The sequence below is a fragment of the Syzygium oleosum genome, unplaced genomic scaffold (assembly GCF_021117445.2).
Source record: "Syzygium oleosum isolate NSW1041296 unplaced genomic scaffold, Sole_v2.1 Sole_v2.49, whole genome shotgun sequence".
NCBI lineage: Eukaryota > Viridiplantae > Streptophyta > Magnoliopsida > Myrtales > Myrtaceae > Syzygium > Syzygium oleosum.
Window position 1 is genome coordinate 271,667 of NW_026607533.1, and position 14,288 is coordinate 285,954.

Below are 14,288 nucleotides of genomic sequence, written 5' to 3' on the forward strand. Positions count from 1 at the left end.
ACCGTTCAACTTTGATTGCCACCGATTCACTTTGGTATAACACAACTCAGGTGTAACTTAAAACGAGCTATTTACATATTCCACTGGTGTTCAATAGTTACTAGGACCATCCTTCGTACCGATTATTATCACGTATCAAAGTTCAGTAATTATTGACAAGTCGGTGTGTAATTTAATTTACGTATCACTAGAACGCTACTTGGCAACCTCAAAAGCACGATATCGTGTATCGAAAGACCAATTTTTGCAGGTCTGTGAGCCCCAATCAGAGAAAGTATGATATGTGTCAATGTCGCGATCTCCCCGCAAGCAGCCTTGATGGGGCCACAGTGTGGTGTAAGAGGCTAATGAATTGCTAAGTCTAAACCTAGGACTTAACTCGGGCTCTCTCAAACCCATATCAACTCGCGACTTTAAATTTCAAGTTATGAACACGTAAATCAATTTTATCTTAGAGTCGCCACTAATCAGTTTAGGATGAGTAAATTAGAAATCCAAGTAAGGCAACGGGAGAATCGCCTTACTCCTATGAACCAGAGATTTAAATGAGTTTGGAGATTTGATTACACTAGTTATGGAACTAATGCTCTCTCAGTACCTAACCTTGTTCAATTCAAGATAACATTCAGAATGACTATATTAGCAAATCGTCAAAAGGTTTAAGATTGAATTAACCAATTTGAAAATTTTATAATTGAATTGACATTCATGCAACATGCTTATGATATTTTTTTGTAATTATTTACGTTTATTGTCAAATAAATCGGTCTAGAATCACTTTAGAGTTCTATTTCTACATGTCAATACCAACTAGCATTGAAATAAAAGCAGAGATCAAAGGAGGAAAATCACCTATCTAGTTACTTTTCCACAATTCTCCTTGAGTTAGGTTTTGCAATTTCTTTTTATCTCGTCTCTTGACTAGATTTCTGCGTCCGCTACTCACTAGATTATACTTCAACACGAATCGAACACCCAACTCATTTGCATGCATAGAAATTGGCCGCCTAGGAGAGAAGTGGGGAAATGAAACGGGTGTAAAGAGTTAGGGTGAAATTTGAGTTTTTTTTTAGGAGTGGAGGGAATGTTTTTTTCCCTGGTTTTCTTCACCCAACACTCGACTCAGAGAGTAGGTGATGAGAATTAATTTATTTACACACAAGACATGTAGGTGAGTGCCTAGGATGTCGTGACTCGAAAGTGCTGTATATTGGACTGGTGTAGGGTAAATAGTCCATGGCCACTCTAGACGAGTAATGTCATAAACCCACGAGTAACAACATGTTCAAAGCTAACAATTAGATTTAAGCATGATGAAACGGATGAAATGAGCCATTCATTCATTTAAATGACACAACATGTGTGTTATTATGAATTTTCAGGGAGTTATAATCAATTGTTCTAAAAACTTAAACTATCATACAAATGCGAAATTTTAATTCAAATACTTAAATACTCATCTTCACTCATAGAATTGACTTTGCTCTAAGAATAAAATATGAGAACATATAATAGATGAAGCGAATAGGACCTGAAAAGGTTTGAACCCAGAACTTCAGCTCTAATAACATGTGAAATTAGGTGAAATTATATCCAACAAGTTATTAGAGGAAGACGTTGTTTAGTTTAAATACTTAAACAATCACCTTAGATCTGACATAATGGGAAAGCATCCGTCCAATGAGCCGCATACACCAAGGAAAATTTATATTATTTCGGCATATCATAAATAATATGGAATGGTCAATTGAAATCAGTGACTTGGAAGATGAGGCACGTCCCCACGTTGCGCTGTCGCCTATTCATCGGTCTTCGATGTTTTTTGTTTTTTTGGGTCTGTCATCGGTCTTCAATTCACCAGCACCATCCGCTGGCTGACTAGCGGAGGTCTCGCTCGCCGTTCCGTCATCTTCCGTGTCATCATAAATGTACGTCCCAAGTCTCCACAAATAAATGTAAGCGAGAATAAGCCAGAATGTCAGACGACCGATACGACGACCGCAGATCATAAATAAGGTAGGGTACTCTAACAATCTAGGAACGGAGATAATGAGGACGAAAATGAGCCCCAAATAAAATATGGTGTTAGCAAGCCAAGGGAGTTTGCCAACGGTCAAGGTGACACCAGTTAAGAACGCAGCGGACATCGCCGGGAGTGCAATTTTTAGCGGTAGCGTTGTGCACTCATATGCAGTTATCGCAATGTGGACATTGATTGACCGCATCCAGATGAGGTTGACGACCACGGTCATTGAGCAAAACATCGCGATGGTGTTGCAAATCGCGAAAGCCTGGAACATTCTATTGTCCAGCATCGTAGCCATGCCCCGGTCATCTTTGGAGGCCGTGTCTGAGCTGTTAAATCCTCCAGGAACTGCAAAACCAGCTGCGAAAGTCACAGTAGCCACCAGCGTAGCCACCACCATACGGGAGTCGATGGAATCGTTGACGATGTTCCTGTCTGGCATCTTTTTTCGTGAGCGGACTAATCCTGCATACTCTTTCTCTCGAACTTCCGGCCTGAATATGATTAAGTCTCTGCTTACAGGTGAAACTTTCCCAATGCACAAGCAAGCCAACGCCATCCATACGAATTGCTGAGATCGGAAGAACATAAAATGGAAAAAAGAACAAACTTTTAGCATATTGATAACGGGAATGACCTCTGAAAATTTTTACTTCTACAGATGCAGTGTCTGCTCTTTTAGAAGAATTAACTACCTCTTATCAAGACTAAATTAGAGACTTGTAGAGCATTAATCCGAGAGGAGTCTCGGCTATCCTAGAAAATCGATCAATACTTCAACTGTTCCGTTGACTGGGAGACATAATGATTTGAATACAAGATCTGCCTTAATTAATGTATTAGTCTACGAAATCTCTAGTACGTTAATAAATAAAATAGTGACTGTTTGTGTTACCTACCTTCCGAATCGTAAGCCCCCCTGCCCATCGTTCTCGAGCAATGTCAACAGCAGTCAAGCATTTGTTGTTGGAAACAGCGAGTTCAATTCTTTCATCCAGCAAAAGAGCAATCAAAGCAGCGGGTTGTGAATACATTGCAGCCAAATGCAGGGGCGTATTTCCATCATGATCTATTGCATTTATCTGCTCCCCCAATTCTGGATGTCTGAGTATATATTTCACTGTTGAAGCTCTCCCATATTTTGCTGCGACATGAAGAACAGTTCGCCCTTGCCCATTTGGGAACCGTGATACCAGATGTAGCTTCTCGATTTGGTAAACATTATCCATTTTGCTTGCAATATGAATGGGAAGATCCCCATTCATATCCCATTGTCGGGCCAAATGTTCAGTTTTCGGTCCTAAGAGTTCGAATATATGGGACTGAAATGTGGAAGCTGCTAAATGGAATACATTACTGCCTCTGGAGTCGGTCATTGCAAATAGCTTCACATTCTTCTCGAGTATCTTGGCGACTAAATCTGAGATCAGGAACTCCAAATTAGGGATCACGTCCGCATTAACATTCTAGGTGGTTGGGGCTTAAATGGTTTTGATACTTTTTTTTACCCATTTCAGGATAAGGACATCTTCGACGGAACCTTAATCACTAGCGAGATTGATAGTCGCCTGTGTCAGATCAGATTGCAATGCTGAAACTAGTTAATGACATCCACATGCACTAAGATTTTACTATAAAAATCTTACTAAATGACATAGCAATTTAAATGGCATTTCCACACCATGAAGTATATATAGAGTCGGCAAATATAATGTAAGCTAGAGCAAGATCAAGAAAAGGAAAATGATATTTTCATATTATGTTCGTCAAATTCTAGCAAGTATTAAGCAAACTTATTCTATTGTCAAGGACATCGCAATAGCCTCCGCGGCACCGTAACGAAATCCCCATTAAAATTCTTCCACCCTCTTTAGATTGAACGTCATCTTCTTCGCAAAGGTCTACGACACTTGTTCAGCTCAATTAAGAAATTATGTATTTACCAAAACTTTTGAGTAAAAAAAAGTAAATTGTGACCAGAATCTCGTTCTAAGTTTGAAAAACGTAGAGTTTATAAGTCACAAATTAAGAGTACTTTGGTACTTGGTCGAGTCATTTTGTCAAGAGTACTACTAGAATTACTAGAAGTGTCACTAAAGAGTTCTCGCTAAACAGTGTTCACAATTTCCACGACCTTAGACAAAGACGACGGTGAAGGACTCAATGAAGAGGAAGACCATCTAGAGTTCTCGCTAAATTTAATGGTAAAATTTGACGGAAGTTAAAAGAGGGTAAATGTGTTAAGCGTGTACCAATTTGGGATTTTCGGTGATCCAAAAATTAATTTTAGGTACTTTTATCACAAGTGTAATAGTTTGAGGTAAATTTGTCACAGATGTACCTTTTTCATGGTATTAACCCATAGATTTCCATGTGGACTTACCACGTCAACCGCTACATGTCGTCCAACTCAGCAATTTAATGAAAAAATTTGACGGAAGCTAATGGAAGGTAAATTTTTCACGTGTGTACCAGTTTAGGATTTTTAGTGATCCAAAAATTAATTTTGGGTAAATTTATCACAGGTGTACCAATTTAGAGTTTGTCGTAATATTAACCCTAAAAGAAATTATATTTAAAGTACATTGATGTGGACAAATGCGTAGATCCATGGATTTTGTTAAACAAGAATAACTTTATGTTAAAATTCAACAACAACTTAATTTATGAATCCCATACCTTGCAATTCCCTCAGTGCTTTCTCACTCCAGATCTTTTAAGTTTTGTATGATATGTGATAACTTCATTCTCAAAATCTAATACACATATTTATGTCTGATTTTGCATATGGATACTCAACAATACGCACAATTTCTATAGAAATAGTCTGCACCTAACGATTCGATAGTAACATTTAAGTTCTATGTACTTTGAAGTCATGACATCTTATGTGGGAATATACTATGCAGGAGGACCTTCTATATATACATATTTGAATTTCTAATGCATGTCCAAAATGAAAATGCGAGTCGATAGCGTAAATACATAATTACATGCTTAGAATAAAAGAGACTGCAAGGTTAGTATCAACATGCATTACTTGGTGAATGTTATCAATATAGCCAAAGAAACACTACATACTGTGCGAATTCCAATAATCTAAAAATGCATAATTATTTTTTGTGGTGAAGTCATGTTTGTGTGCATATGTTCACTTATGGGTTAACTGATCACTCAAAAAATATATATGACCCTACAAAAATTTGACTGACTGTTATCCAATAATCAAACGGAAATGACATTAGTGGTAATTGAACTTTTCTTCAATGTTCAATATAGTCCCTGAATTTTTTCGGTTCAATCTAATTTATGAACTTTCAAAAATTTGCTTAATGTTGTCCTTCGATTAAGTGTATGAACATGTTAGAGAGAGAGATAACGTAAAAGCCACATGTAAACCACATGGATGCCCCATATCTATCAAAGTCAAGTAAATAGAAATTATGGTCACATTATGTAATGGTGTCAGAACTTTTTAATGAAAGCATTATATTGAGTGGAATATTGAAAGTTTAAGGACTAAATTGAAAAAAAAAATTCAGGGACCATATTGAAAATTGAAGAAAAGTTTAGGAACCATTCATGTTATTATCCCACTAATGGCATGTTAGTTCATTATCCCAATAATTGATAGAAACACGTCAGTCTATTACAAAAAAATGATAAATCATTTATTGAACTAGATTACTCAGTTAGAAAGCTAAGTATATTATTTTGTGAACCGTTAAACAAAATTAATTGTATTCTAACAGTATCTATCCTCATTTCAAACCTATAACTCTGCTTTGTCATTGTTAGATTCCAGATTTTTTATGGTCGTCGATCTTAAATATTTGCAATTCATAGTTTTTCTAATCAAAGATCAACAACAGACGAGTTTTTATTGAAATGGTTGTCTTTGTATTACTTAAGCTGATCTATTACGTTCTAATGTGAATAATTTGTTTATTATGTGGCTAACCGATGGGTATCCAACTACTTTAATAAGTGCTGTAGGGAATTTTAAGTAAAAACCGGTAACGGATTTAGGTAAGCGCAAAAAGTTGTTGCACAGATTTAGGACAGGTCAGTCTACACATAGATAAATATTTTTCCCATAAGCAGATTTAGGTACGTACCCCTGTTGGAACGCATAATGGCACCATGAATGGGCGGCAAGCCTTCTATCTTTGATGGTTCCAACGAGAGCGAAAATAAAACGTCATGTATTGCAGAGTCGTTGCTCTCGATGGCCAGGTACAGGGGAGATTTCTGACCCGCGTTCTTCCAGTACACGGGCTCCAAATCTTCGTTCAACAAATAGCGCACCACCTCAACGTTACCCCGTTGCACGGCAATGTGCAAAGCGGTGTTTCCAAGTTTGTTTTTCATCCTCAGGATCTGGTTCTTGTCCTCAACGTTGGGGAGGTCTCTTGCCCGGCGAATCAACATCTCGGCAGCTCTAGTAGATCCCTCGTGCCTAGCGACCAAGTGGAGTGGGGTATCTCCCCAATCATCTTGGGCGGCTATGAGGTGGTCACCCACACAATCAAGCAGGAACCTTAGGATATCGTCGTTGCTGGCGTCTGCTGCATGGTGGAGAAGTGAACGGTTCCATGGCTCCAGGGTATTTAAAACGGCAGACAGATCGGTTCGATCGGCAAGCTTTTCAATCGCGGAAATGAACCCTTCGACATCGGCGCTTTTGATGACAACTGCCAGTTCTTCAGCAGCTGCATAAACTTCTTCTGGATCTTGTCCTGCCGCGGTTCGCACAGCCGCCAATGCATTTTTCAATCTCTCCCGTCGTCTCCTCCAGATTTCTTCTTCCTTCAAAAAATCCGTTTCATCCTCCAACATTTCCACGGAAGCTCCTCTTTCATCCTTCTTGGCCTCCTCCGGGATCGATTTTTTCATTCCAACGCCCTCCTCTTCTATAGATAGCTTTACGTCCATCAAGCCTAGGCTATACAAGTAATGTAGTTATTGCAAAGGAACAAGGGCTGTGTAAGGAGACGTTATATCATTTAAATATTGAATGATGCATTCATCTAATTATTTAAAAACTCTTATAATATCTAATAGTGGTTCTTCATAATTTCATATGACATCAGAACAGAAAGTTCTGAGTTTTGTATAATGGGATAAACAAAGACAAACACAGGCTACATCTCATATGCAACTCTCGGCCTCCTATCACCCACTTTTATCTCCTTAAAAAACAGAAATTGAAGCCCCGGAGATAAACTTAAGTGAATAACAAATTCCCATCCCTGTGTAGATCAACTGCTGTCCTTGAATCGGTCTCTAGGATGATTCTTCAGATTTTGATTACTCACCAATCAAATTTGTGATGGAAGAAAACCAAGATTCTTTTTTCCAGTGGTGGAGCTAAAAGATTTTCTCCGTCGGGGCGACAAGAGAAGGAAATTTATTTTTTAACACCAAGAAATATCATTCACGGTCATTAAGTTTGATATTTACTGTAGTTATGCTATTGATCTCTTTAAATTTAGATTTTTCACCTCCAATCTATTGTTATGTGGTCGGTCCACAACTCCTATTTGTGTCAATTATCGACCGAAACTTTTTACATGTAATTGAGTTAATTTACAACATAGTTATAGTCACACAATTCACAAGCCAAAAAAATGTCAAGAATATTGTTGGAGCTTAGATCATGTGCCAAAATATTAATTTCGATTCAAATAAATGCGAGAAAATTAAATTTGAGCATGATAAAACCGAATACGACATAATTACGTAATCAACATCGAATGTCCAAAAGTCATCCACAATTATTGTCAAATTTGGCAATGCAAATGCATGTTAGCGACCGTTGCCGCATGCTGTAAAAGTTCATGGATAGAATTCTAAATTTATTTTATCTATACCTGAACATGTAACACTCAAGTGTGTTTCTCAGTTAGAACCTTTCGTTTGTAACTAAGGCATGTTAATTCTAATAGGTCATTAATTATGTGGGGTCAAAAAATGTGAAACAACCGAGTCAAATTGGCATAATTTGAAAATTGTACGCGTATAGGTATAGGTATTTTCAATTTCAGCGGGGGCACCCCACTAAACATATGCTGGCGCCACCTCTGCCTTATTTATATATATTTTTCAGTAGAAGCAATGAAATTTGATGTAGACGAACGACCATATTTTCTACTACTCTAGCTGGATGGAACCCTTTTAGCCATACCTTTCATTAATGAACCACACAAATATTAACATCACTCATATTTCATTTTTGATTAAATTTGCATGTTGGTAATGTACATAACTTGTGGCCTATCAATCAAAAGTATGATTGGACGAAAATATTACCAGTAGACAAAATTGGCCCGTTGAAACTTAAAATAAAAGACATGCAACATGTAGTAGCCCACAAAATGCACCTAATACGCATACATATTTCCAAAAGCATACGACACTTTTGCAATGAGGTCTATTGTCAATCCAATGGTATTTCAATATATATAATCAGGCATCAACCCCGAATATAGTCATGTTTTCCTCCGGCGGTGATTGGAGAAAACGTCCTAACTAATGTTCTTTTGGCAAATTATTTATATGGACATTATTCACATGAAAGCTTTACTAATTCGATATCTAGTTAGATGAAGCTATCTTTGACAAAGACGGAAGAAGATATAGTCGATTGTATCATGTTACATCTTCCCAATGAAACCGTAAATTCCTTTAAGCGTCTGGGGGGACAACGCCATGGGCTTTTTGCAGGTTCATTAGCTCTTGGACCCGCCGTACACTATTAGCTACTGACCGCGCAGATTTGTGCCTTCACAAAGTCAACTTCCTGATAAACGTAATAAAAAATTGCATCTACATGCGCACAACCTAATCTTCACGTTATTTTTATTGGGAAAATCGTCCAATATGTCCTAAATTTATTACATTTTTTACAATTCAGTCCTAAAATATTTACATTCATATCAATTCAGTTCATCCGATCAATTTTGATCGGCCGGCGCAAATGTGGACGCCAGCCGTCCGTCCAACTCTGACGTGACAGTTTTTTAATACTTTAATTTTTTTTTCTATAATTTTTTTCCTTTTTTCTTTTCTTCCTTTTTGTTTCTGCCTTTCGTCCCTTTCGCCAATCTGGCGAGGTTGACCTTACCGGCCTCTAGCAAACTCACCCCCACCAGTCACTGGCGAGGGCAAGCCTCGCCCGTCCTTGGCGAGGCGGGGTTAAACCAAGGCAAGGCCGACCTTGCCGTCTTTGGTTTCTCCCTTGCTTAGCGACAACAAGGTCGGCTCACCTTGGTTGGGTGAGGCTTGACCTCAGCAGATCTAGGCGAGGCTTGACCAACCAGGGGCGAGCGAGATTCGCCCTTGATAGTGGCCAGCTGGGAAGAGCTTTGCTAGAGGCTGGTGAGATCATCCTCATCGCCCCTCACCTCTAGCCTGTCGCCGGACCAGCCAGAAAGAAAAAGGGCAAAAACAAAAAGCGAAGAAAAGAAAGGAAAAAAGGAACAAATTAATAAAAAACCATAAAAATTATAAAAAAAATTACCACATTAGTGTTGGCTGGATGGACTGAATTAGCACAAATGCAAAATATTTAGGACTGAATTAGCAAAATTAAAAGGTTTAGAATCAAATTGGCAAAAATGCAATAGGTTTAATGGCTTAGGACTTTTTGGACAATTTTTCCTATTTTAATTTATGCAATTAGTAGCTAAATCTCTTTTACATTTTACTTATAATGTCCTGAATTCGACCCACTTTCGTAATCAATGAAATTGATGTATTTCTTATTTCATTTTAGTAAGTCTAGTCCGGAACTGATCATTCTCGGGATACTGACCAATAGGGAATGGCTAACTAGGAAAAATGGTACGTGGACCCAAGAACTCGACCATGAATTGAATCCGATTCCGAAAAATGACGAGGGAATATTTTGTGTCAATGTGGGTCAATCCAAGGAGAGTGACGGATTCAGTTTGGCCAACGACGTACGATTGGATCGCAGGTGATTCCGTGCAACCGAGAGTGCACGTGGCGGACGATCCCGAAGTTATTCCGAACGATCGCGACCCTCGGGACTAGCGATAAATCCTCGCGTTCTCTTGGAATCGAGACAGTCATGACTCGAGTAACCCTAGATCGATACGCGTAACCCCTAAATAGCCGCCCGTTACTGAGAGACGCTAAAATCGCAAATTGAGCGAAATCGATCGTGGAATTGAGTCCGGACTTCGGTGTCGAATTTCGTGGGCATACGCGACTATTTTTGCAAGGAAAACATCGTAAAAGTATGGCCAATCATATTTGGGATCGATAGAGTTGAAAATTGGAAATTTGATCCGGGATTGGAAAATTACGATTTTGCCCTAGGCCTAATTATAGTGTTCCGAATTTTGGGATTATTTGGGGAATATTTTAGGGTTTTATATTAGCTTGTTTCAGCCCAATAATACTGGAAATGATGGGCAATTGTGCCCCTAGATATTTTAGATAGAATTAATCTCTATCCTTAGATTGAGGGCAAGATAGTCTTTTAGTGGAATTAGGTCACCTAACCACACTAAGCCCATTTGGATCAAACTTCTCAATTCTCTCTCTCTCCTTCATTCTCCCTCATTCTTCACCAGCCATCTCCCCCTCCCACGCCAACTTCCTCTCTTCCATTTTCCTCTTTTCATTTGGTCGTGAGAAGCCAAGCTAAGCCGGAGCGCCGCCGCTCGCCGGTGCCGCCGCCGTGTGCCGCCGTTCCACGCCTAGCACCACCACCATCCAACGGTCCCATTCTCTCTGTCTTTTCCCCAGCCGCGTGATCAGCCCCCGCCTAGGACCGCCATCATCATTGCCACCGCCGAGCACCGCTGAGGGAGCCGCCGCTCGCCGCCACTCGCCGCCACTGGTCCGGTGCGGAACCGCCGCTACTTAGCCGCCCTCGCCACCTGTCCAGCCTTCATTAGGAGCTTAAGACTTGGTAAGTATAACCCTAAATCCTAATTAGGCTAATGTGCATTTCTAGACGAGTTTTAGGGGTTATTTAGGGTATTTTAGGGGTCAATTTGTGGAGAATATTTAGGGGTGATCTTGTGGTTGATTTAGTGACTTAGTGTGATAATTTAAATGAGGTTTAGTGGTCTACGAGGTGCTGCATGGTGGCTGGTCATGGAAGCGGTGATTCAGGCAAAAATGTGGATTAGGCGGGTGTAATTTGTGGACCGAGTGGTGGCTATTTTCACGGTGATTATTGTGGCCTAATGTGGTGATTTGGTGGTGATTTAGTGGCCTAAGGTGATCTGGTTGGTGACCGACTAGTGTAGGCTCGATTGGATTATTATGTTGATTAATCATGGTCTAAATGTGGACTTTAATGGGTGCAACAATCAGGCCGTGTAGTGGTTGTTTATGTGTGCTTGATTTGTCCATTAAGTGGCTGATTGTTTATGGCTTGGTAGTGGTTACATGATGCCAGGATTGAGTACTTATGTGGCCGAGAAAGGGTAGGCTTGGTAGACCTTAGACTTGTGCAAGTTTAATGGCTTAATTGCGTGATTTTCGTGTGCCGATGATGTACCATAGCTGATTTGAATTAATTGATTGATTGGGCATATTGATTCATTAAATTGAATATGTGTGGTGTAAATTGAGCATATTGCGTTGTGAATTGAACAAGTGGTGTTGTGTAATTGAATGCTCATTGTGAATTTCTTGAATGCCCAAGTGTGAACGTTATGGCCATGAGTATGCATCTCGAACATTGGCATAACATGTGCATATGCAAGCGTGCATGAATGACATGAGCATGTGATCACCTAAAATGCCTTAATGTGTTTTACGTGGGGTTTAAATAATAATTAGTGATTGTGAACGTGTGATCACATAAAACCCTGATGCATTTTACGCGGGGTATTGAACCCGTCCTGAGGCGTGTTACGCGGGACGATACCCAGATTACCGGAAGATGGCTAACCTGATGCGTTTTATGCGGGTTTGTGTCATGAGCCTGATGCGTTTTACGTGGGCCAGAGATTGATCTCGAAGTAATGGACCCGATGCGTTTTACACAGGTCGGACCTGATGCGTTTTATGCAGGTCGGAGTAGAATTGAGAAATGGCATGTGTGCAAGTGTACAAGAGTGCAGCAATGAGCATGAGCACGAGTGTGAGCATAAGCATGAGCATGAGTAGATGTATGACATGCGTTGTGACCATGTGATGTTGTGCTAGCACCACGATTGGGTTCTGTGATATTATTATGAATTTATAAAATGCCTAACCTGCAGAGTTAATTAAGTATTGGATTTGGGCCCAATGGCCTAAGTCATTTATATTCTGGATTATGTGTTGCTTGGTGCTCGTCAGGAGGTGCATGTTAGCCTAGTTTAGGTTTAGGGGGCCTACTCGCTGAGATTCATTCTCACTGTTGTTGAAATCTAACTTTTCAAACCTCCAGCCTTGAGGATGGCAGGCATACCGATACATTAGGGAGGAGCCCCGGCTAGATATAGTGCCTGACCGCTGAGCCATGTACCCCTTTTCGATGTTGGTGGCTGTTGACCCGTTTTGGTTTTTATATATTTATTCTATTGTAATAGACATTGTAAATCCCCGTTATTAGTGCAAGTTGTATTTATGGTATTACTGCTATCCTTAGTCATGTGATTTTAATTTGTACGGGTGTTTGTTTGCTTCCGCTTGTGCATTGTTCTCTGTTTTGGGTTTCGAGTCGGCGACGCGTCCTAGGACGTCGCACTGAATCGACCTCGGTAGGGTTGTCGCATGCCATAGGGTTCGGGTCGTGACATTACTTAATTACCATCACAATTTCAGTAATTCAAACTCCAATCAGTGAGATTTGTGTGTATCGAGTATTCAATGGAATCAAATTCTTCAGAATAATTGTGTACTAAACCTCATGACATATATAATCGGGAGAAATGGCAAAAATAAAATATCTTAGTTAAGTCAATGGCCGCTATTGAGAAATAAGGACGTGTCATCCTTAATGTAAGGATTTGAAAATAAGTGTAATTGAAACATCGTTGCATGATTAACAGGTTAAGCAATCGGTAAGTCTTTCTTTACTAATTGTTTTTCAGCTGACTACGAGCACAATTTGACAATCTTACAATTGGCCAAGTATTAAACTGCAAAACTTTGGATTTCTAATAAAAGATTTTGTTAGATGTATGCCCTAAAGTTACCAGGTAATAGTTACATGTTAGGGATTTAAGTTGTACTACATTATTTTTTTAATGGCAATGACGTATTCATTCATTTGTCCAATTATTTAAATATATGAATGATTTCATAAGATCAGTTGTGACTGGACCTATTCTTGAAACGTTAAGAATATATGTGACAGGTTCACAGTTATACTAAATCTTTAAATTGTTCTCGGTCGATGGATCATTGAGTGGATATTAATGATCTTGTTGAGACCGGTGTGTTCGTAACTTTACCAATAAGTATTGGATACTTAAGGGAATGACGAGTCACGAGTCATTGGATATTGCGATACCCGAGTTAGAACACAGGTGCTTGTACCAGACAAGTTCATTGAACGTGACATGCATATATCGATTAGCAATATGGAACCTTTTAGCGTGGTCAATGCCTAATCGTTCATGCTCTGATCTAGTGTAAATAATCCTTAGACCCGAGGCACGGTGTTGACTTGTGTGTTGGATGGCTATGGTTCACAGGTGCACATATTGCTTGTTCGTTGATCCGTCTCTGTACTTGATGGCCATAGTTCGTTCACATACAAAGTTACACGTGTGCACAAAATGGAATCTGCCTCCTTGTTATACGAAAGGTACAATAATAATGTCCTATGCAATCTAATCTTGACATTGCATTAAAATCCTCGGCCGGGGTTGTAACAGAGAATGAACTGTTCATGTCTCATATAAAATGCATGTCAATTAGATTTGTACATATGATCGAATTGGTGACTTGACAAATATTCCATGGTCTTTGTTCGATCGGGACATAGTAAGGCAGAGGGATTGAATTGCACTATAACCAAAGCTGATAGGTTCATTATGTTCTTAAAACATTCACACTGTCTGGGTAGCCATGATATATTGCTAGATGTCAATCATGGCTTGTAGGACCTAGAGGTTGATCGGGACAATCAATTCTCTTGGGAGTACTAACGTGTTAGTGCAAGTCCTACTACTAGATCAGTGATGAACCTAGGGATGTCACACACCATAACCAATTTAGAATGACGTTGTACGGAGGATGCAATATTGCAAATATGTTTGCAATTATAGCAATCGATTAGTGA

The 14,288-nt window shown here is 39.4% G+C and overlaps 1 protein-coding gene across 4 annotated transcripts in view; it reads right to left on the reverse strand.

Annotated features, from left to right (window-relative positions):
* Window positions 1-1,587: 1,587 nt before the first annotated feature.
* Window positions 1,588-14,288, reverse strand: part of LOC115693076 (ankyrin repeat-containing protein ITN1-like) — a 34,579-nt gene continuing 21,878 nt past the window's right edge. For 3 of the 4 annotated variants that reach the window (XM_056306963.1, XM_056306964.1, XM_056306962.1), the window contains 3 exons: window positions 6,145-6,966; window positions 2,926-3,446; window positions 1,588-2,597 (listed from right to left, as the gene is read on the reverse strand). In XM_056306963.1, coding sequence (XP_056162938.1) covers window positions 1,803-2,597; window positions 2,926-3,446; window positions 6,145-6,961 — 2,133 coding nt within the window. In that variant the 5' untranslated portion in view covers window positions 6,962-6,966 and the 3' untranslated portion in view covers window positions 1,588-1,802. Of the gene's footprint in view, window positions 2,598-2,925; window positions 3,447-6,144; window positions 6,972-14,288 lie in introns of all 4 variants that reach the window. The other variant, XM_056306965.1, reaches the window with a different exon arrangement.